This window comes from Polypterus senegalus, chromosome 2 (assembly GCF_016835505.1).
Source record: "Polypterus senegalus isolate Bchr_013 chromosome 2, ASM1683550v1, whole genome shotgun sequence".
Taxonomy (NCBI): domain Eukaryota; kingdom Metazoa; phylum Chordata; class Cladistia; order Polypteriformes; family Polypteridae; genus Polypterus; species Polypterus senegalus.
Genome location: NC_053155.1, coordinates 298,769,384 through 298,790,739, shown reverse-complemented (window position 1 = coordinate 298,790,739; position 21,356 = coordinate 298,769,384). Strand labels below are relative to the sequence as shown.

The 21,356-nt window shown below is 37.5% G+C and overlaps 1 protein-coding gene across 1 annotated transcript in view; it reads right to left on the bottom strand.

Moving 5' to 3' along the window:
• LOC120524024 (NHL repeat-containing protein 3-like) overlaps positions 1–21,356 on the bottom strand; it is a 46,640-nt gene that overhangs the window by 13,307 nt on the left and 11,977 nt on the right. The window contains exons 2-5 of the mRNA XM_039745830.1: positions 15,134–15,277; positions 8,182–8,332; positions 7,551–7,751; positions 3,658–3,749 (exon numbers count right to left, since the gene is read on the bottom strand). Of these exons, the coding sequence (XP_039601764.1) occupies positions 3,658–3,749; positions 7,551–7,751; positions 8,182–8,332; positions 15,134–15,277 (588 nt within the window). The remainder of the gene's footprint in view (positions 1–3,657; positions 3,750–7,550; positions 7,752–8,181; positions 8,333–15,133; positions 15,278–21,356) is intronic.

Below are 21,356 nucleotides of genomic sequence, written 5' to 3'. Positions count from 1 at the left end.
ACCTGCCTGGAACATGACATGCCAATGATGAAGACATCAATTCAGCTGTAGAAGAGATTTTCTACAAGCAAGACAAAACATGTCAATTGAGTGGCACACAAAAGCTCTGTGAATATTACAGCAAATACTTTGGTTTTAAAAAATAAAACTTGTTCTTCTTAACATAGCAGGCTAAAGATTTCCTGATGGCTCTTCATATGTAAACAGTATACTATGTACCAATACTGCTCAGAAACCCACATTTAAAATGTAATCATGTAATAAAAAGTTTTTAAATTCCACAGCACTTCAGTGTTTTCTAGTTAGCAGTGTTTCTGTAAAAGTAAAATTTGCTTCAAAACCACTCAGCTATGAACATCTTTAAGTCAGTCTTCTGAGACAAAAAAAATATGTATATATACAGTATCTGTATGAAAGATATAGGAAGCTACCTTGTCAACATCAAATCAATTATAAATACAACTTACTAATTTTGCTTAGTAATTTCCAAGCATTCCCAAATCCATGGCCTAAACTCAAGCAGTGCACTTCTAAGGGTAATAATGTTCTGTCTCATTTCATTTGTTAATTGCAGTTTTCCTGCCTTTATCACTGGAGTTGTCTACAGTGTAATGTTGTCCAAGCAGTACTTCAGAGGGTGTAGTAACACAGTCTATTCCAACTCTGCTTTAAGACACACAGAGGGTTTTTAAGTAATCAACAGAAGTTGGGACACCTGTGCAAATTGTTTGCTTCAACTTGCAAGGCTTCATTTATTTTAAATGCTGCATATCATTTGTAGGTTGTAGCGTATCAGTTGTTCCCTGAAGAAGGCCATTTGTAATATTCTGAAATTTCCTTTTCTTTAAATTTATACTCTTGGCAGTTTACTGCTTACCTTTTAACCATTTTAGGCCATTCACTGTATTTCATCGGATTAAATTTGAAGAAAAACTGGAAAAAGTGAGGTGTTTTAAAACTTTTGACCAGTAGTGTATACTAAATAAATAACTAAGCATGTGAACAGCCATCAACAAACACATAATTCCATGCCAATAAGATTTTTAATTTGAAACTGATTAAAAAAACCTATTCCTCTGAAAGACTATTTATATGAATTAATAATGTTACCATATGTAAACGTATAAAACTTGTCATTAAAAGTGCCTTGCTGTTGCCTCATCATTTCTGCGCCCAGTGACTTTCTTGATGGATAGATTTGCTTCCTGGAGAATTTCCATTACTGTCTTATAAATAGTATCTGTACTCCAACATATAAACTTTATGTCTGGAAAGGTAAAGCAGTTAAGCCTCTGTTCTTGGTTATCAGCTGAATATAAATGTACAGCTTACCATGAATGGTCAGATCAAAGCTTGAATCAGTGAACACTAAAAGAAGGTTGCATCTCATTTTTTTCTATTATTGGTTTCAAGGACAACAAGAGGAAGAACATCTTACACTCTTATCTACTACTACTTACAAGGGATTGGTGGTAGCATTTCACACAACCCACTGAAATATAAACTATAAAAAAAAAAAAAGATTTATTTTTCAAATGTGGGATGCCCTCCTTAGCCATGAAGCTCAAATGCTTGCTGCCTTTATTGTTCACAGTTTGTCTCTATTACTCACCTTTGATTTTGTTTTCATGTGGTGCTTGATAGTTGAGGTCCTAAATGATTTACATACCTCTATGAAAGGGTTAGATTTGTTTTTTCACAAACAAATTTTAGAATACAAATTGCTGCATTTTCACTTTACTGAAAGTTAGCCTAATAGTGTGCTTTTGTAGCAAATCAAGCTGGAAATGTCATGAAACCTTTTTGAGGCAGAAGTGCGAACAGTGCATCCATTGTTGCCTCCCTGCTCTTATAAGATTTTTCTCTGTAGTATATACACTGGCTTTACTTGCATCAGTATTCACACTGGCTCATGTTACAGTAATGGGAAAGTGCTGTCCAATAAAATGTTGCCGTGATTTTGTTTCTTCTTTATTTAGCTTGGTTTACTTTTAGTGGAAGCTATCTGCATAAACAGATAGCAAGCATGCATTTAGGTTCATTGATTCCTTGCATTTTTCTGCTAAGATAGCATAGAGAAATGGTGTTACTTATTAGTGTTGCAATTAATATGCTGTAAAGTTAATGCCGTGTGTCATAATTTAAGATCCTAATTTACATTTAGCTGAATAGTGAAACTCTTGTGAGGTCATTTTGACACAAATATATATTTTCAGCATGAAATTTAGTGAATATTGGGATATTGGTATAATGGCACACCCCAATCAAATTTTGTTGAAGGTGGTTTGATTAACCTCCTTAATAAGGGTCCCTGAGAGTTCAAGCCTATTTGGTAGTTCTAGACAGGAACCGTTCTTTGAAGAGACTTCAGTTCATTACTGTCCTGCACATACACACTCACTTATTGAAGGCCAATTTACAGTCTCCAGTTAAGCTATATTTTACATGATTGGGATGAGGAAAGGAACCAGGTTACGTGTAAACACCACAGTGATTGAATCCTTTTGAAAACTGTGTGCAGTTGTGACTGTCATAATACAATAAAAAAATTATTGAATGGTATATAAAGAAAAATATAAAATAATATCTAGTCAATGATTCATCTCAAAGCATAAGTTTGGTATTTTTCATGTCCAAGGCTATATATTCATAATAACTACTGAACACGTCCAAGGCATTTGTCAGGTATTGATTCATGGCTTGCAATTGTCATTTCTGACCAAAAAAAACCCCCAAAAAATACCAATACTTTGAAATTCAGCAACTGTAAAAGAAGTCCAGTTGTGCACGCCATCTCAACATTTGTCTTTCTCAGCAAAATTTTTTCTCCCCCTGAGGTGTGCATTCCTCTTGAAAGACCAAATCACAGTAAACTTTTCTTGTGACATGGTTGGTTTTGTTTTGATTACTTACGTATTTATGAGAGAATTCACACAAGCAGATGTATCCTTACAATGAGAAAAATACTACCGGGATTATTCAATATCTGCGGTAGGCTGGCGCCCTGCTCAGGGTTTGTTTCCTGCCTTGCGCCCCATGTTGATTGGGTTTGGCTCCAGCAGACACCCGTGACCCTGTAGTTAGGATATAGCGGGTTGGATAATGGATGGATGGATTATTTAATATAATGATTATTTTCAGATCCCTTTTGTTGTCACATTTCTTATGTCAGTAGTGAGAAGTCAAGCAAAATGACACCTTTTATTGGCTAACTAAAAAGATATCTTTGATTACATGATGATTACATCCTACCTGAAGAAACGGCTTGAGTTGTCTCAAAAGCTTGCATATTGTAACCTTTCTAGTTAGCCAATAAAAGGAGTCATTTTCTTTGACTTCTCACTACATCCATAATGGCTAACACGGTACAACACCCTAGTTACTACTTTTCTTGTATTAAAACTTTTCTGGCTTCATCAGTAACTTTTTAGTCTTTTATTTTCCAGTAGTGTCCCATGCTCTATTAGCCTCCATTGTAAAGTGCCAGTGTGGGCAAGTTATTTTTTAATTTATAGACAATATTTAACTTTAGAACACAATAAAATATTTGTGAAGAATTTTGACATTAAAAATAATGAACTTATCCTTTCAGTACAACAGCAAAATATTACATTTATTGTTTAATTTTATTCTATGAGAATTTTATTTAAAACTTACTCTGTCATACTTATCCACTGCCACACTGTGAGGTATATTGAACTGACCCTGGCCTATTCCTTTCCCTCCATGCATCCAGATTACTTCAAAATCTGTCAATCAAAAGAAAAAAATAGTTTATAATTATTAAAACAATCCATTCTAATGTTCCTTTACAGAGATGTGCAGAGTTACTATGATCATATGTTAACAACAATAAACTAATACCTTGATTATCCATATTGAGAACTTTGAAAATGCCTGCAACATTTCTGTTTTATTGTAACAAAACTTTTAACTCCTAGAAATAACCTCTTTGGTCTTGATCATTCAATGTATACTAATTAATGAAAAATGTTCTTAAAATCAATACTAAAAACAGAAACTCAAACATTATTATATCTGTATTGTTGACTTAGTGAATTCCAAGATAACTCAGAGCATTTTCGTTTAAACACATTTTTTGAAGCTGTATTGTAACAACATGCTTCTAAAGTTTGGTTTATCAGATAATCCTTCTTGTTAGGTTTGTAACATTTGCTATTGTAAGATTTATATTTGCAACATTAGCTGGTAATAATAAAATCCTAAAGAGTAACACTTAATATCTTCATCTTCTTGGGCTTAAATTGTGTGGTCGAAATTTAACATCTTATTAAAGAAAGAAACATCCTCCCTGACAGGACAATTCATTAATCAGCCAGGAGAAAAGCTATTCATTATATCTTTTAATGACTCCTCAGCAGAATGCCTTGGAAGGAGCATTCTTCAAAATCAGTCTGTTACAGCCTGGTCAGAATGATCAGAATGGTCAGAGAAACAAAGAATAGAGGTTCACTTTATAAACTGTTGAATTTACATACAGTGTCAATCAATGCATACATTTTACTCTGGTTGGTTCATTGGGTTACACCCAAATAACATAATATATTCTGGTTCTTCTTATACCTTTTGAGATGAGACACCACCCTTGAAATTTCTGTGCATATAACAACTGTCCATTCTCGTTTATAGGACATCTGACAATTTCTTAGTCATCCTTCTATTACATGAACCTTTCTTCTGGTACTTTCTTTACTTACTTGACTATTTCAATATTTTTCCTAAAGCAATTCTTATATTTCAGTGTACATTTTGTTGTTCCCTTGACCTTTATTAACCCTATATGCTATTTCTTTAAGATCAGCGTTTCTCACACTTTAAGTATTTGCGACCCGAGTTTTCATAACAGTTTTAATCGCACCCCCCTAACATTTTTTTGAAATGTAGATGCATATTTTATTATACCTACTTAACTTTTATCGACATTTATCTAACTCTATATTTATTGTTCTAGTATCAGAATGTAGTTTAAGTTAATTTGTTTTGGTTTCAACAGATGTTTTTTTTTATATTTTTGATTCTTGTTTTCTTTTTTTCACATCTTCACGCCCCCCTAGGGGGGTCCGCCCCACAGGTTGTGAACGACTGTTTAAGATGAATGCTATGTTACCCTAAAATTATTCTTCCACAATTGTCCAAATATATCCCTTGTTTCATATTTTTCCCAACTTCAAGGCTTCCTGTGTGAAGTCAGACTGTTACATTAATAATAATAACACATGTTACTTATATAATGCCTTTCCCATGCTCAAGTCGCTAATCCCGTTATTAAAAACTTGTAAAAATAGTTTTCATTGTTTTGTTTTCAAACTATCCTATATGAGTGATCAGAATTTGTTATTGTCTAAAATGTGTACAAATCAGAATTAGAAAATTAATGGACTGATGTTGCTTGTAGTCTGTTAGTTATAACTGAGAGACTACACTAAATTCACCAATGCACCATTCAAGTATATGATATGCTGCATTTGCTTTCACTACATTTATCTCATGTTAGGGTACATACTCATTAGGATTGGTTTTTGAAGGCAAACTAAACGACTGACACAAATTTAGCGTTTGTAGATTCATATTCAGTGTTTAATACCTGTATTGCTGTAACTATGTGGCTCTGTAATGCTTTTCTGTTAATTACCAGAGAGATGTACTTTGAGCTTTGAAGCATAAAAACACTAAAGAGACTTTTTTTTTTGAAGTGTTAAAAAATAAAGCAGCTCTTTTTATAGCCAATGTAGAAAAAACAAATACCCATTTCATTTGAATGTGCCTTGATTTTAACTTGCTGTAAGTGTTGTTAGCACTATTGGTTGCAGTTTCTTCCCATATTCCAGATCTACAGTATATGCGGGATTGCAGATGTGTGCAGGGTTTCTTCCACAACCCTGAACTGTTAATGACAAACAGCAAACAGAGATGGATACCCTAACTGACATCTGTAGATGTCCACTTACAAAATGAATCTGTTCATTTATTGAGACTGTGTAGGACATGGTACTAAAAATCTAGAATAGCTTACTAATAGAAATTCGCCCGGCTAATACTGTGGAGCATTTTAAAAAAACTGCTAAAAAAACATTATTTTAATAGGACTTTCTTATTTTTATGAATCCTTAATATTCTGTATACGCATTTAATTATCATTTTTATCATGGCTCCGCGATCCGTACTAAATGTTACTTTCTCTGCTGTTCTTTGACCATTTTGTTCTGTGGTGGTGATCTGCACCACCACCTGCACCATGCAGTCTTTACATTGATGGATGGAAGGCCAGATGTGCACATGACCATCATCATCTAATTCTTCCATGTGAAGCCTGAAAACCATGAGGATTGATTGAGGTCATTGATGTCGGGTAGAATGTCCAGTGGATGCTGGGCATTCTCATTGCCTTGGGACCCCTATCGATTTTGTTTTTTTTTTTCCTCCAGCCCTCTAGAGTTTTTTTTTTTTGTCTCTCATACCACTGGACCTTATTTACTCTTTGTTACTTAGTATTGCCTATTCTTATTTTTATATTTTTTCTTTCTTCATCTTGTACAGCAATATGAGCTACATAATTTGCATGAAAATGTGCTATGCAAATAAAACTTGTTGTAAAAAGTGGCTAATCTCACAATCTGCAAATGAACCAATTACAACTAACAACTGCAAAATGGTATAAAAGTCTGTATGACTGCCTTTTGCAATTTCGTTCAAATTAGCATGATTCCAAAAATCACACAAGGCCTTTCCTGACCTGTCTTCTGCCATTTTGCTTTATGTAATGTGTTAATGCAGTGCTGTAGCACTGTGATCCAATTTTCATGTATAGTTTTTACTCATGCTTTTATCACATATTATTGTACCTTCCAAAGTATTAGGTCCACTTGCAGTCATTTATTAATGCAGAATCTACTTTCACTAAATACTACTGATACTGTAAAAAAAGCTAGCACTGTTACAAGTTTGGTATCTACTTGGGCCCAAAGTATCAGTTCTTGCAACATCCCTTGTCATTTGTGCTTATTTTTTCTATTATTGCATTACTTTTTCACAGTATTTATTTGGGTGTATACATTCTTAAGGTCACTGTAGCCATGCCCACTTCCTCCTTTATGGTTTCACACAAATCAGCAGACTCTGGTAAACTGGTGTTCTGAAGATGATTTCCTGGAATTGCACCTTTATTATTTATCATATACTGTACTTGCTGAAAAAAAAAGTTTAATATTTTGGAAAGTCTATTCTTACAAAATGAAGTGTATTTGCATGGCATCTTAACTAAATAATAAATTAAATGATACGATCACTTCGTGTTCCCTTACAAGTCAGGAGTCTGTGCCAGTTATGAAATGATTACAAACATGTGAAGCCCACATGGACACCTAAAGTAAAAGTACTGAAATAATTACAAAAAAATTAGGGTTGCATTCTTTGCCTAATGAAAATTTAGACACACAATTTTTTTTGTTTACAGTGAGAGTTTTAAGAGTGTCTAAAAATACAAAACTACAAGTATATAATGTCAGTGGAAAATAAAATGTCAGCAGTACCTTTTGAAAGTTTAATAAGTCTGTTGTTTAAACCTCCATCTCCATCTACAATGTAGATGTCTCCAGAACTATGAACAAATATTTCTGCTGGCTGGTCAAACTGGAGGGGGGTCACACTTGATCCTGCTTCTCCCGGAGATCCCAGGATACGTATTAGTTTTCCAGAGGTGGTATACTGCTTTATAGTGTGGCCATACGGTCCTAAAGGGAGGGAATGCAGAAGAAAATTTCAGATCAACTTCCTACTATAGTATTATTGCTTGATTATTCTTTTTAGTTAGCTACTACTTTAATTGGAAAGATACTAACATTCTGGGCATAGAGTTTCACTAATACTGGAAATGATGCAGCAAGAATTCTACTAGTGATTCACTTCACTAGTGAGATGCTGGAAGATTATGACTTACATTACATTAAGCATAAGTATAAATAACTGCCTAAAAAACAGAACACGACTAAAAATGTCTCCATTACTTCCTAGACAAATTACTGGCCAGTTGCATTCTTTTACAGTACCCAATAAATGGAAAAATATTTTTGACTAGCAAAAATGCCGCAAACATTAAGAGCCATCTTAACATAACAAATACAAAGTTACTTCAACAGAAAGGTTTGCTCATATCTTATTTACCTTGTCCAACATCTGTTATCCATATAGATGGCTCAGTGGAGGCATTAGCTACAAATATGCCATGAGGCATTTCTATGGTGGATGTATTCCATGCGTTAACAAAATAGCCATCTCGGTTGAACACTAAAACCTTTGGAATATTATCACCTCGCTGAAAACAGAAAAAAAAGTGTAATGTAGACTGTATGAATGATGATAATTTACAATAATGTTGGACAAACATGTAGTCAGGTTATTACTGCTACACAATAGTTGCACATACAGGTGGTGGTGAAATTCACATTTACATTTACTTAGAAAAGAATGTAAGAGACAACATCTGACTTCAATTCAATGTAAGTTTTTTGATAAAAAACAAACAAAAAAAAACCATAAGAGTATGTTGGTTTGTTGGTTGCCCAAAATGCAAATGTGAAATTGCATTAATTTTATTATAATTCAGTGGCCAATTTATTATATCCACCAACTTGTTGAGGCAAAAAGTAAAACTTCCAATCAGTATATATATATATAGTGGTGTGAAAAACTATTTGCCCCCTTCCTGATTTCTTATTCTTTTGCATGTTTGTCACACAAAATGTTTCTGATCATCAAACACATTTAACCATTAGTCAAATATAACACAAGTAAACACAAAATGCAGTTTTTAAATGATGGTTTTATTATTTAGGGAGAAAAAATCCAAACCTACATGGCCCTGTGTGAAAAGTAATTGCCCCTTGTTAAAAAATAACCTAACTGTGGTGTATCACACCTGAGTTCAATTTCCGTAGCCACCCCCAGGCCTGATTACTGCCACACCTGTTTCAATCAAGAAATCACTTAAATAGGAGCTGCCTGACACAGAGAAGTAGACCAAAAGCACCTCAAAAGCTAGACATCATGCCAAGATCCAAAGAAATTCAGGAACAAATGAGAACAGAAGTAATTGAGATCTATCAGTCTGGTAAAGGTTATAAAGCCATTTCTAAAGCTTTGGGACTCCAGCGAACCACAGTGAGAGCCATTATCCACAAATGGCAAAAACATGGAACAGTGGTGAACCTTCCCAGGAGTGGCCGGCCGACCAAAATTACCCCAAGAGCGCAGAGACGACTCACCCGAGAGGTCACAAAAGACCCCAGGACAACGTCTAAAGAACTGCAGGCCTCACTTGCCTCAATTAAGGTCAGTGTTCACGACTCCACCATAAGAAAGAGACTGGGCAAAAACAGCCTGCATGGCAGATTTCCAAGACGCAAACCACTGTTAAGCAAAAAGAACATTAGGGCTCGTCTCAATTTTGCTAAGAAACATCTCAATGATTGCCAAGACTTTTGGGAAAATACCTTGTGGACTGATGAGACAAAAGATGAACTTTTTGGAAGGCAAATGTCCGTTACATCTGGTGTAAAAGGAACACAGCATTTCAGAAAAAGAACATCATACCAACAGTAAAATATGGTGGTGGTAGTGTGATGGTCTGTTGTTGTTTTGCTACTTAAGGACCTGGAAGGCTTGCTGTGATAGATGGAAACATGAATTCTACTGTCTACCAAAAAATCCTGAAGGAGAATGTCCGGCCATCTGTTCGTCAACTCAAGCTGAAGCGATCTTGGGTGCTGCAACAGGACAATGACCCAAAACACACCAGCAAATCCACCTCTGAATGGCTGAAGAAAACAAAATGAAGACTTTGGAGTGGTCTAGTCAAAGTCCTGACCTGAATCCAATTGAGATGCTATGGCATGACCTTAAAAAGGCGGTTCATGCTAGAAAACCCTCAAATAAAGCTGAATTACAACAATTCTGCAAAGATGAGTGGGCCAAAATTCCTCCAGAGCGCTGTAAAAGACTCATTGCAAGTTATCACAAACGCTTGATTGCAGTTATTGCTGCTAAGGGTGGCCCAACCAGTTATTAGGTTCAGGGGGCAATTACTTTTTCACACAGGGCCATGTAGGTTTGGATTTTTTTCTCCTAAATAATAAAAACAATCATTTAAAAACTGCATTTTGTGTTTACTTGTGTTATATTTGACTAATGGTTAAATGTGTTTGATGATCAGAAACATTTTGTGTGACAAACATGCAAAAGAATAAGAAATCAGGAAGGGGGCAAATAGTTTTTCACACCACTGTATATATCTATACTAATAAAAGGCAAAGCCCTCACTCACTCACTAATTCTCCAACTTCCCGTGTGGGTGGAAGACTGAAATTTGGCAGGCTCATTCCTTACAGCTTACTTACAAAAGTTGGGCAGGTTTCATTTCGATCACGTGAACGGACTGTCAACGCAATACGTAGAAAACAAGGAAGAGCTCCAAAAAGTGCTGAAGAAAACATGCATTATACAGTTGAGAAGGCAGTGAAACAATAAGAAGCGTGCGAGTGACACATACAAGCATATTCATGAGTGCTGCTACTTCGGAAACAAAGCACAGTGCAAACCTAAAGTGTAAATTAAGTTCATAGACAAGTTTAATGAGAGGACGCAGGATATGAACGAGAGTTTTGATCACTTTGTAACTAAGTTAAAATTGCTGGTGAAGGGCTGTGCTTATGCAAATTCCGAGAGACTGTGTTTGTGGGGGATTGACAGTTAAGGTGGGTGGGGGAGTGACGTCATCATCTCCCCTCCCATTGACCTCATTTCGCTCTGAGCTGAGCTCCGCAGCTAACGCAGTCTTCCAGAAGCAACTTTGTGACGCTGCCACCAAATACTCACAGAAAAATCCACAAGTTAATACACACGCTGTCTCTATAGTTGCTCCACACTCTGAATTCTCCAGGCACTACTTACAAAAGGTTACATTGACAATCGTGTTACGTTATTTTTAAAATGTTTCCTTTTCTTTTTCATTACTTCTTTAACACACTACTTCTCCGCTATATATATATATGAATGACCTCCAAAGAACGCGGAGACTTTTGATCACGTGAACATGTCTGCAAAAAGTGGCGTCTCCTGCCTAGCAAAAGTCGAGCAGCCGGTACACGCACATAGCTGTGCCAGCCTTTGAGACGCTGACTGCGCTTCTGCCTTAAGTCAAAGTGAGCACTTTTCATTTTTTTCATCCTCCCCCTGAGCTATAGCCCAGACAAGTGCAAACACGGGACCCCTTTTCTATACCGCGGCAAACTAATATTAAAAGCGCTTTTTCTTTTGCACGTATACGATTATGAGGTCGTCAGCTCGGATTATGAAGACACGCACAGGACTAGAGGACTGACAGTGCCATCACAGCCGATTAATGGCAGGGACGTCTCACCAGTCTACACAAAACCCACCGCGACTGTCCCCAAAAGGCGCTCATATCGTCTGCAAAAACATCTCTCTACACTATATAAAAGAAAAAGGCAACTTTCCTTTCTTTACACCTTTTTTCCTTTTATCCCAAACCAAAGCCTTTCTCTCTTAACACTGCAGAGGACACAAAACTAATTTTCTTTAATTGCTGGTAATGCCGGTAAGGCACATTACCAGAGGCAGAAATTTGGACGTTCACATAGAAAATGTAATTTCTATACCACAGCCGTCGTGTAGCGCCTTTCAAAAGGGATCAACTACCGAGAGATGATCCATATACATTTTAGCTGCTGTTAGTACTACTTACCTGTTCTGTTACACCGTCTTTAAAATGTAGTTTACCCGCAACCACTCCAGTAGTGCCCAATGTACTTTTACTTCTTAAAACGTTAATGTTTTACTGTTTAATAACTTATAGACTACATTTTATTATTTTTCCCTTGCACTCAGTGACCAAAGCTATACACACGCACATATAGACACATACATATATATATATATATATACACAATCACCTAAAGGATTATTAGGAACACCATACTAATACGGTGTTTGACCCCCTTTCGCCTTCAGAACTGCCTTAATTCTACGTGGCATTGATTCAACAAGGTGCTGAAAGCATTCTTTAGAAATGTTGGCCCATATTGATAGGATAGCATCTTGCAGTTGATGGAGATTTGTGGGATGCACATCCAGGGCACGAAGCTCCGTTCCACCACATCCCAAAGGTGCTCTATTGGGTTGAGATCTGGTGACTGTGGGGGCCATTTTAGTACAGTGAACTCATTGTCATGTTCAAGAACCCAATTTGAAATGATTCCAGATTTGTGACATGGTGCATTATCCTGCTGGAAGAAGCCATCAGAGGATGGGTACATGGTGGTCATGAAGGGATGGACATGGTCAGAAACAATGCTCAGGTAGCCCGTGGCATTTAAACGATGCCAAATTGGCACTAAGGGGCCTAAAGTGTGCCAAGAAAACATCCCCCACACCATTACACCACCACCACCAGCCTGCACAGTGGTAACAAGGCATGATGGATCCATGTTCTCATTCTGTTTACGCCAAATTCTGACTCTACCATTTGAATGTCTCAACAGAAATCGAGACTCATCAGACCAGGCAACATTTTTCCAGTCTTCAACTGTCCAATTTTGGTGAGCTTGTGCAAATTGTAGCCTCTTTTTCCTATTTGTAGTGGAGATGAGTGGTACCCGGTGGGGTCTTCTGCTGTTGTAGCCCATCCACCTCAAGGTTGTGCGTGCTGTGGCTTCACAAATGCTTTGCTGCATACCTCGGTTGTAACGAGTGGTAATTTCAGTCAAAGTTGCTCTTCTATCAGCTTGAATCAGTCAGCCCATTCTCCTCTGACCTCTAGCATCAACAAGGCATTTTCGCCCACAGGACTGCCGCATACTGGATGTTTTTCCCTTTTCACACCATTCTTTGTAAACCCTAGAAATGGTTGTGCTTGAAAATCCCAGTAACTGAGCAGATTGTGAAATACTCAGACCGGCCCGTCTGGCACCAACAACCATGCCACGCTCAAAATTGCTTAAATCACATTTCTTTCCCATTCTGACATTCAGTTTGGAGTTCAGGTGATTGTCTTGACCAGGACCACACCCCACACTAAAAGCATTGAAGCAACTGCCATGTGATTGGTTGATTAGATAATTGCATTAATGAGAAATTGAACAGGTGTTCCCAATATAGCATACAGGCATGGTCATGAGATTTAGCTGTTGACTGACCAAACATCAGAATAGGCAAGACCTTACATCTAAAAGACACTGATGATCATGGCATAATTGCTGGTAAATGATGTGATGGTTTCACTTTCAGTCATTACACACAATAAACAGAAAACATCCAGGGAGCATCAAACCCGTAGGCAAAAGGCCTTGCTAAATACAGACATCAGAAGACAATGGCCAGACTTGTTCAAATGAATAGATAGGCTACAATTAGTACTGTGTAGAAAGTTGACTCAGTAAATACATGCACAACACTCTGGACCTTGGAGTTGATGGTTCACAACAACTGTCAGATAAGAACAGGAACATAAGGCAGCCGACTTCCAAAATTTGATAACTGAAGACTGAACCAGTCTGACGACTCTTGATTATTTGTTTTATTTTTTTAAGAATAATGAGTTTTATTATGATTCCATGTTTCTGTATAAGTACATTTCTAAGTCATAAAGGGTGATTTTATTCTCAAAATATGTTTTGGACCATTAAAATACTAAAGTCAGTCTTGATAACTCTCTAGAAACACCAGATAAAAAAATAAGAGATATTTCAACTTTCTCCCACAATAGCCTGCCATCATTTCTTTTATCTAAGGCTAAAGATAAAGTGTGAGGCACACTTGTAAAGCACGTCTGTAGGACTGTGAGACAGTACAATATCGACGACTCTTGATTATTGCTCTGGCCGTAGTTGGTAGTGTTGAAATTTGGTATAAACAGCATGAACCCATGGATTTATTCTGTTGTATATCAATGCTACAGGCTGGTGGTGTTAGTGTAATTTAAGTGAAAATGATACACATTAGGACCTTCATGCTCATCAGATAAAAAGGGATGCTTGAAGCTTGAAAATGCAGCCAAAAAATATGAATGATGTGTGTGACAATTACGGATGCTCCAATCAGTTTTTTTTCTCTAATAAGTCCAATATGTGATCAGTTGTCATCCAATTGCAATGCCTATTATGCATGTGTAAACACATATACTTTGTTTCAGCTTTTTGAAGACAGACAGATTTTTACAGATTTTAGGTATATATTTGAATTTATTTACTTGACGATGGACTGGCTTCAGATCCCTTTGACCTGATATATATACATTGCGATGCGTGAGTCACTGTCTTGCACCCAAGCCAAGGCACTGAGTCCAAAGGCTTCAAGAAAACCAACTTTATTCCAATAAAAACAGGAATAGGGTTTTAATTCAAATGGGAGCTACCACTTTAACTTTAATACACATACACAAAGAGCAAACAAGCAGTGACAGGGCCAAATCAGTGACTCGGGTAGAATGTGCCCCACATCAACCATCACACGACAGATGTGTTACGCGGGGAGTTTGTGAACTTGCAGTTTCCTCGGTGGCACCACAAACCCAAAGTTGCCTCGGAGATGGACAAGCAACCCTTGACAGACACGTTAATCGCGTTTCGGCGTGCAGAACCATCTCTCAAAAATCTCAAATTAGTTACCATGTATCTGTAAATACAGTATACCAATATCCATATCTATGTTATAAGAGTGTAGGCAATATGGGTGCATATTATTTTGTGTAAGTCATTTAGCAATAGGTTACAACAGAAAATGCATAAAACATTAATCCAGTTTATGGATCTAGTTTTAACAAGCACATCAGAAAACAAAATTCAGATAAGATTTTAAGTCATCATTACTCATATTCACATACACACATCCCAGTAGGGTTTAGAGATGTCATATTGCTAAAAATGTCTGGAGGAAGGTCATCCACACAAGAAGATGAACATGCAAAATCCAAGCTGAATGTATAAGAATTTGGAATCAAATCAGGTTCTCAGGCACACTAAGGGAAAATGCTACTTGGTGCACCTTCATAGTGCTCACAAGATATAGATTATATAGACTTTACATACATAAAACATCTAACCTGGGCTACATATATCAATCCAGTAACATCGTTAACAGCCACACCAAAAACTTGTCCTGTAAACTTTTCTGGAAATTTTGGCCAGGATACATCCAGCTTGTAAAGATTTTTGCCAATGTTCCTCCAGTAGACTTCACCTGAGAACTAAAAATATGGAATGGTTAGTCACAAAGGAAAGAAATATCTCAGGTAACATGAGGCAAAGCAGTATAACAAAATTAATACTTGTAGTGAATAAACAGAAAGCCTATTATATATCAGTTTTTAAAAATTCACTTCTTAAAGTCAGTCTTAGAAATATCAGTAAATTAGTCTTTATTATGAATAGTGTAATTCATTGCAGACTGCATCACCAAATAAAGATAAAAAGCAACACATTGCAAGTTAAATTATGCATTTTGTGTACATTGAAAGTAACAACAAAAGTTATGAAATGAAACAAATCAGGTAAAATACTACAGGTTATTATAAATATATTCCAGTACAGTAATCCCTCCTCGATCGCGGGGGTTCCGTTCCAGACCCCAGATAGGTGAAAATCCGCGAAGTAGAAACCATATGTTTGTATGGTTATTTTTATATATTTTAAGCCCTTATAAACTCTCCCACACTGTTTACAAACATTCCCCGCAGAGTTATACGGCATAATCTCTTTGTATTCTCTTAGATATTAGGTAAGATTCATTGAAATTATGTATGTAAACACACTGTTTATATACAGTAAAACCTAAATATTATTTTAAAGATATTGAGTGTCTCCGATATCACATATGTTACAGCCATTACGATATACAGGCCACCAGCAATAAATACGTACAATGCAATAAAAATAGTATACAGTAAATGTGTGTACAGTGACACTAAACGTCGCGTACATGTACTAAGTACTGTAAGTAGAAAATTAATTATGGTTACTCACCAACAATGACACGTTGACTTGTCCGATAACGATCAGTTTAATTTTACTGCACAACAAAGGAGAGCGTTACAGCCCTTAAAGGAGCCTCTTCAGGTGATTGTGAAGCACTGCCGTTGTTCTTCTTCCTGCAGTCTTCAATCCAAATCCCTAAAGCAGATTCCATCCAGACTACTGCCTTATTACATCCACTTACAACTCGTTTTGCACCCTGGTTAAAAGGACACTGCAGTCGTAGATCTTATATTCCTTTCTTACTTTTTAAATAAAAAGAATCGTAGCCTTCAACAAATCCAAGACGTGTACCTTTTCGGCAATCGTTAACATCTTCTTGCGCTTGAGCAGGGCACCTGAAGCAGTAGCAGATCGTTTTGGAGCCATAATGAAGGGCTTGACTATGCACAAAGATAAACACAAAAGAGCACAACTCTTTACACAGCGAAACACGTTGATGCTGAATGAGCGAGACGAGACTTCCTGGTTAACACTGCATTCAGCAGGCAGAAACTTAACTGCATGCTCTGATTGGTTAGCTTCTCAGTCAGGAGAACTTAACTGCGTGCTCTGATTGGTTAGCTTCTCAGTCATCCACCAATAGCGTCCCTTGTATGAAATCAACTGGGCAAACCAACTGAGGAAGCATGTATAGGAAGTAAAAAGACACATTGTCCGCAGAACCCGCGAAAAATCTGCGATATACATTTACATATGCTTACATATACTGTAAAATCCGCGATAGAGCGAAACCGCGAAAGTCAAAGCGCGATATAGCGAGGGATTACTGTATTCTAAATACCACTAAATTCAACTGGTATACTGGAAACTGGAAGTGATGTCTGCCGCCGATCACCGGTGCTTTGTTTGTTTGTGTATTTTTCTATCTGACTTTTCTTTACTCGTTCTTTGCCTTTTGCATTGGATTTGCCTTGGGTTAGAAATTGATATTGCACGTTCCTGTCCCTTGCTTTTTTCGGCCTTAACACTAGAATTACCAGAGCCTACGAAAAAACTCGTAATTCCGTCCCACCTTAAACTGCTTCTTAAATCCCTTCACACCTCTCCGCCAGTGTCCTTTGTCCTCTAAATGTGCTGATAAAGAGAAGCTCGGAGCAGCCGGAGTTTTAGAGTGGAAATAATAGATCGTTGTTTGGAACACACGCATTTCATGTCTGTTCCGTTTCTACAGTAATCTGTGTCAACACATTGTTAAAACAGAAACTTTTTTATATTCTAGTAGTAGATGACAAAATGTAGGCATAAACTATATAATGTATGAAGCCTGAAGTCCAAATAGCAAAGAAACATTTTCACAAGAATAACACAATTGCACTTTTATTCAAACATATAACTGCAGAAACAAAAAGCCGCCTTAACATGCGACATTGACACCAGTTTACTATAACTGACTCCGTGGTTCAATAGATACAGCCCCCGCTTGGGAATCAAGCGGTCACGGGTTCGATCCTGCCCCTCCCTTTGAGAAGTAAACTGCTCTTAGTCTTACTGTTTTAGAATAAAACATACATTTGATTTCAGTCTGTAACAGCCGGTGCAATTTATGATCTTTGTAAAGGTTAGCTTTTTTTTTTTTATTCACTTTTCACTCTCTCAGTCGCGTTCAGAATCAATCCATACAACCCCATCTGACACGGCTGTTTTCACTAAAGACGCTATAGCTCTGCAGTGTACCACGATGCATACTAACGCTACAAACCCCCGGTTCTGACACACAAACGCTGGCGAAGCTGCCTTCTTCGTATCTCACCGTCACTTGCTTTTCGTTTTATTGAGTGTTCCTGCCAGTCCCGCATGTTGCTGTATGCTTTTTCTTTTGCACCCAGGACATGCAGAAGAAAGAATGGTAAAGACCAGTAACTTCGCTATATGCAATCATCAGACACTCCCCATCTGCCCGTGTCGTTCAAACACAGGAACATATATTGGTGTAAAAGTATAACAAAAGTGCACTTTTATTCAAGTGCACTTTTTCCATCGCCTTTTCCTGTAAGAAGCAGTGTACACACTTCTCTCTATGCTGTGGTTTCTATTACACACCTGAAAGAAAGAGACAATATATGTGAAAATATAATCGCACTAATGCAATATTATTTGAAAACGAACAGCGTCAGATCGGGTGTGAATTTATGCAGGAACTGGAAATTCTCTGATGGGACCTTCCCCCAGGGAAGAAAGTACAGTGTCAGGTGCTCATTCAGTGTAATAGAAACCATAGCACAGAGAGGTGTGTACACGGCAACAAGTACACGTGTCGTAAATGTAGGAAGGACGGTCCTTGGGTGTGTGGAACTGTTAATATTTGAATGTGATGATTTTATATAGCACGGAATGAAAATCTGCACTTCTTAGCATTGCACCATGCAAGCTGTCGTATCAATCGCCTACTGTATCTTGCTTTCTTTTTTCTTCGGTTATACAGGTAGTTTTGAATAAAAGTGCACTTGTTTTGTTTGCGAAATGAAGTGTCTGCGTGCACTTTTCGTGGCATTACACGTGTATTTTTTGAGCATGCCCGTTTGAGCAGTATAAAAGTATTGAAAAGTATAACAAAACAACGGGCAGATGTGGAGTGTCTGATGATTGCATATAGCGCCGAACTTACTGCTCTTTACTATTCTCTCCTCTGCGTGCCCTGGAGTACAAAAGAAACAGAATACAGGCGCTATAGCTCTGTTGTACCACGATGCATACTAACGCCCCAGGTTCTGACACACAGGCGCTGGCGAGCTGCCTTCTTATCTCACCGCACTTGATTTTCTTTTTATTCAGTTTTATTGAGTGTTCCTGCCAGTCCCGCATGTTGCTGTATGCTGGATAGAGAGAAGTGTGTACACTGCTTCTTACAGGAAAAGCGATGGAAAAAGTGCACTTGAATAAAAGTGCACTTTTGTTATACTTTTACACCAATATATGTTCCTGTGTTTGAACGACACGGGCAGATGGGGAGTGTCTGATGATTGCATATAGCGCCGAAGTTGGTCTTTACCATTCTTTCTTCTGCATGTCCTGGGGTGCAAAAGAAAAAGCATACAGCAACATGCAGGGACTGGCAGGAACACTCAATAAAATGAAAAGCAAGTGACGGTGAGATACGAAGAAGGCAGCTTCGCCAGCGTTTGTGTGTCAGAACCTTGGGGGTGATTGTGCGTTAGTATGCATCGTGGTACACTGCAGAGCTATAGCGCGTCTTTAGTGAAAACAGCCGTGTCAGATGGGGTTGTATGGATTGATTCTGAACGCGACTGAGAGAGTGAAAAGTGAATAAAAAAAAAAAAGCTAACCTTTACAAAGATCATAAATTGCACCAGCTGTTACAGACTGAAATCAAATGTATGTTTTTATTCTAAAACAGTAAGACTAAGAGCAGTTTACTTCTCAAAAGGGAGGGGCGCTGGATCGAACCCGTGACCGCTTGATTCCCAAGCGGGGGCTGTATCTATTGAACCACGGAGTCAGTTATAGTAAACTGGTGTCAATGTCGCATGTTAAGGCGGCTTTTTGTTTCTGCAGTTATATGTTTGAATAAAAGTGCAATTGTGTTATTCTTGTGAAAATGTTTCTTTGCTATTTGGACTTCAGGCTTCATACATTATATAGTTTATGCCTACATTTTGTCATCTACTACTAGAATATAAAAAAGTTTCTGTTTTAACAATGTGTTGACACAGATTACTGTAGAAACGGAACAGACATGAAATGCGTGTGTTCCAAACAACGATCTATTATTTCCACTCTAAAACTCCACTTCACTCCCAGATACTCAATCAAGGCATGAGCTGAGAGAAGTTCGTGCACGTTCTAAATTGGTGGGGGGATGGAATAGCCGGCTTCTCTTTATCAGCACATTTAGAAGACAAAGGGCGCTGGCGGAGAGGTGTGAAGGGATTTAAGAAGCAGTTTAAGGTGGGACGGAATTACGAGTTTTTTCGTAGGCTCTGGTAATTCTAGTGTTAACACAAGCCTTGTAGAACTTTTTTCTGCTGGCTGGAATCTGTGTGGGTAAGTGAAAACTTTCTGGCCGATTCTTTGCTCTAGTGTCTAGCTTTGATGAGTAAGTGATGGAAACTGCCTTTTGTCAATTGCTGAGTACTTGTGGTTATGTCAATAGTGAAAGTCTACTGGCTAATGTGGTATTTTAATTGGGCCAAGTAGGTAAATGAGGGATACATGGTTTGTTAATAATCTGAAATCTGCTTGGGTAATTTTTGGAAATCTACCACGATACACTTCAATTGGTTGTCATGAATTATTCTGTCTACTTTCCTATCTAATATACATACAGTTGTAGCCAAAAGTTCTGAGAATAACCCAAGTATTGGTTTTCACGAAGTCTGCTGCTTCGGTGTTTTTGCATGTTCAGAAGTTGACTGACAGCATGCCAGGGTGAATTACAGAGGTCTTGTAAAAGAAAGAAGAATATTGACTCTTTGCATAAACTCCATGTAATTGTCAATAAAAGCCAATGAAACTTAGGAAATCCTTGTAATTCTACTTCAGCATACCATAGAAACCTCTTAAAAATAAAAAAACAATACTTGTGTCATTCTCATAACTTTTGCCCACGACTGTAGTATTTACCGGATGAATTTTATCGACTTTAGACATCATGAACTGACTGCTCATCTCCTGTTGCACTGTGGCATTCTATGTCATCCAAAATACATTCACTGGGATCTCGTTGTCATTTCTGTCACAGCAAAATTAACAGTGGGCCTATTCATTTATTTTGGTCTGAAAGACGCTATTGTCCATGTATTTCTGGACGACATGTTGATCATAATGTGCCAATTCCACTGGTAAAAATCACCAGAATATACTGTACATCCATAGACGCTTTGAAGCTTGGATTGTTTAACACTCAATTTATTTATAACAAAGCTCTGCTGATTGGTGATTTTATTATAGACTCCAAGATGATCTGCTTATGTCTTGCAGAGACTTGGCAGCAACCACGTGATTATTTTCATTTAAAGCAAGCATCCCTCCGGGGTATGTTTACATCTCTAAAACTCGTTCTTTGAGAAGGGAAGGCGATTTCACAATTAATTCACCACAAAGGCCTAAAATTATCACTGGTGCCTCTCCCAGAGTATTCTTCCTTTGAACTGCAACTGTCAGATGCAAAACTTATGCTTGCCTTCAGCTACTGTAACTGTGGTCTTATATAGACCTCCTACATTATCAAGTGTTTTTTAATGCACAACTTTTTACTGTTTTAATTATTTTTGTGTGCAATGTCACCAAATGTCATCCTTATCGGAGATTTTAATATACGCTTTGACACTTCAA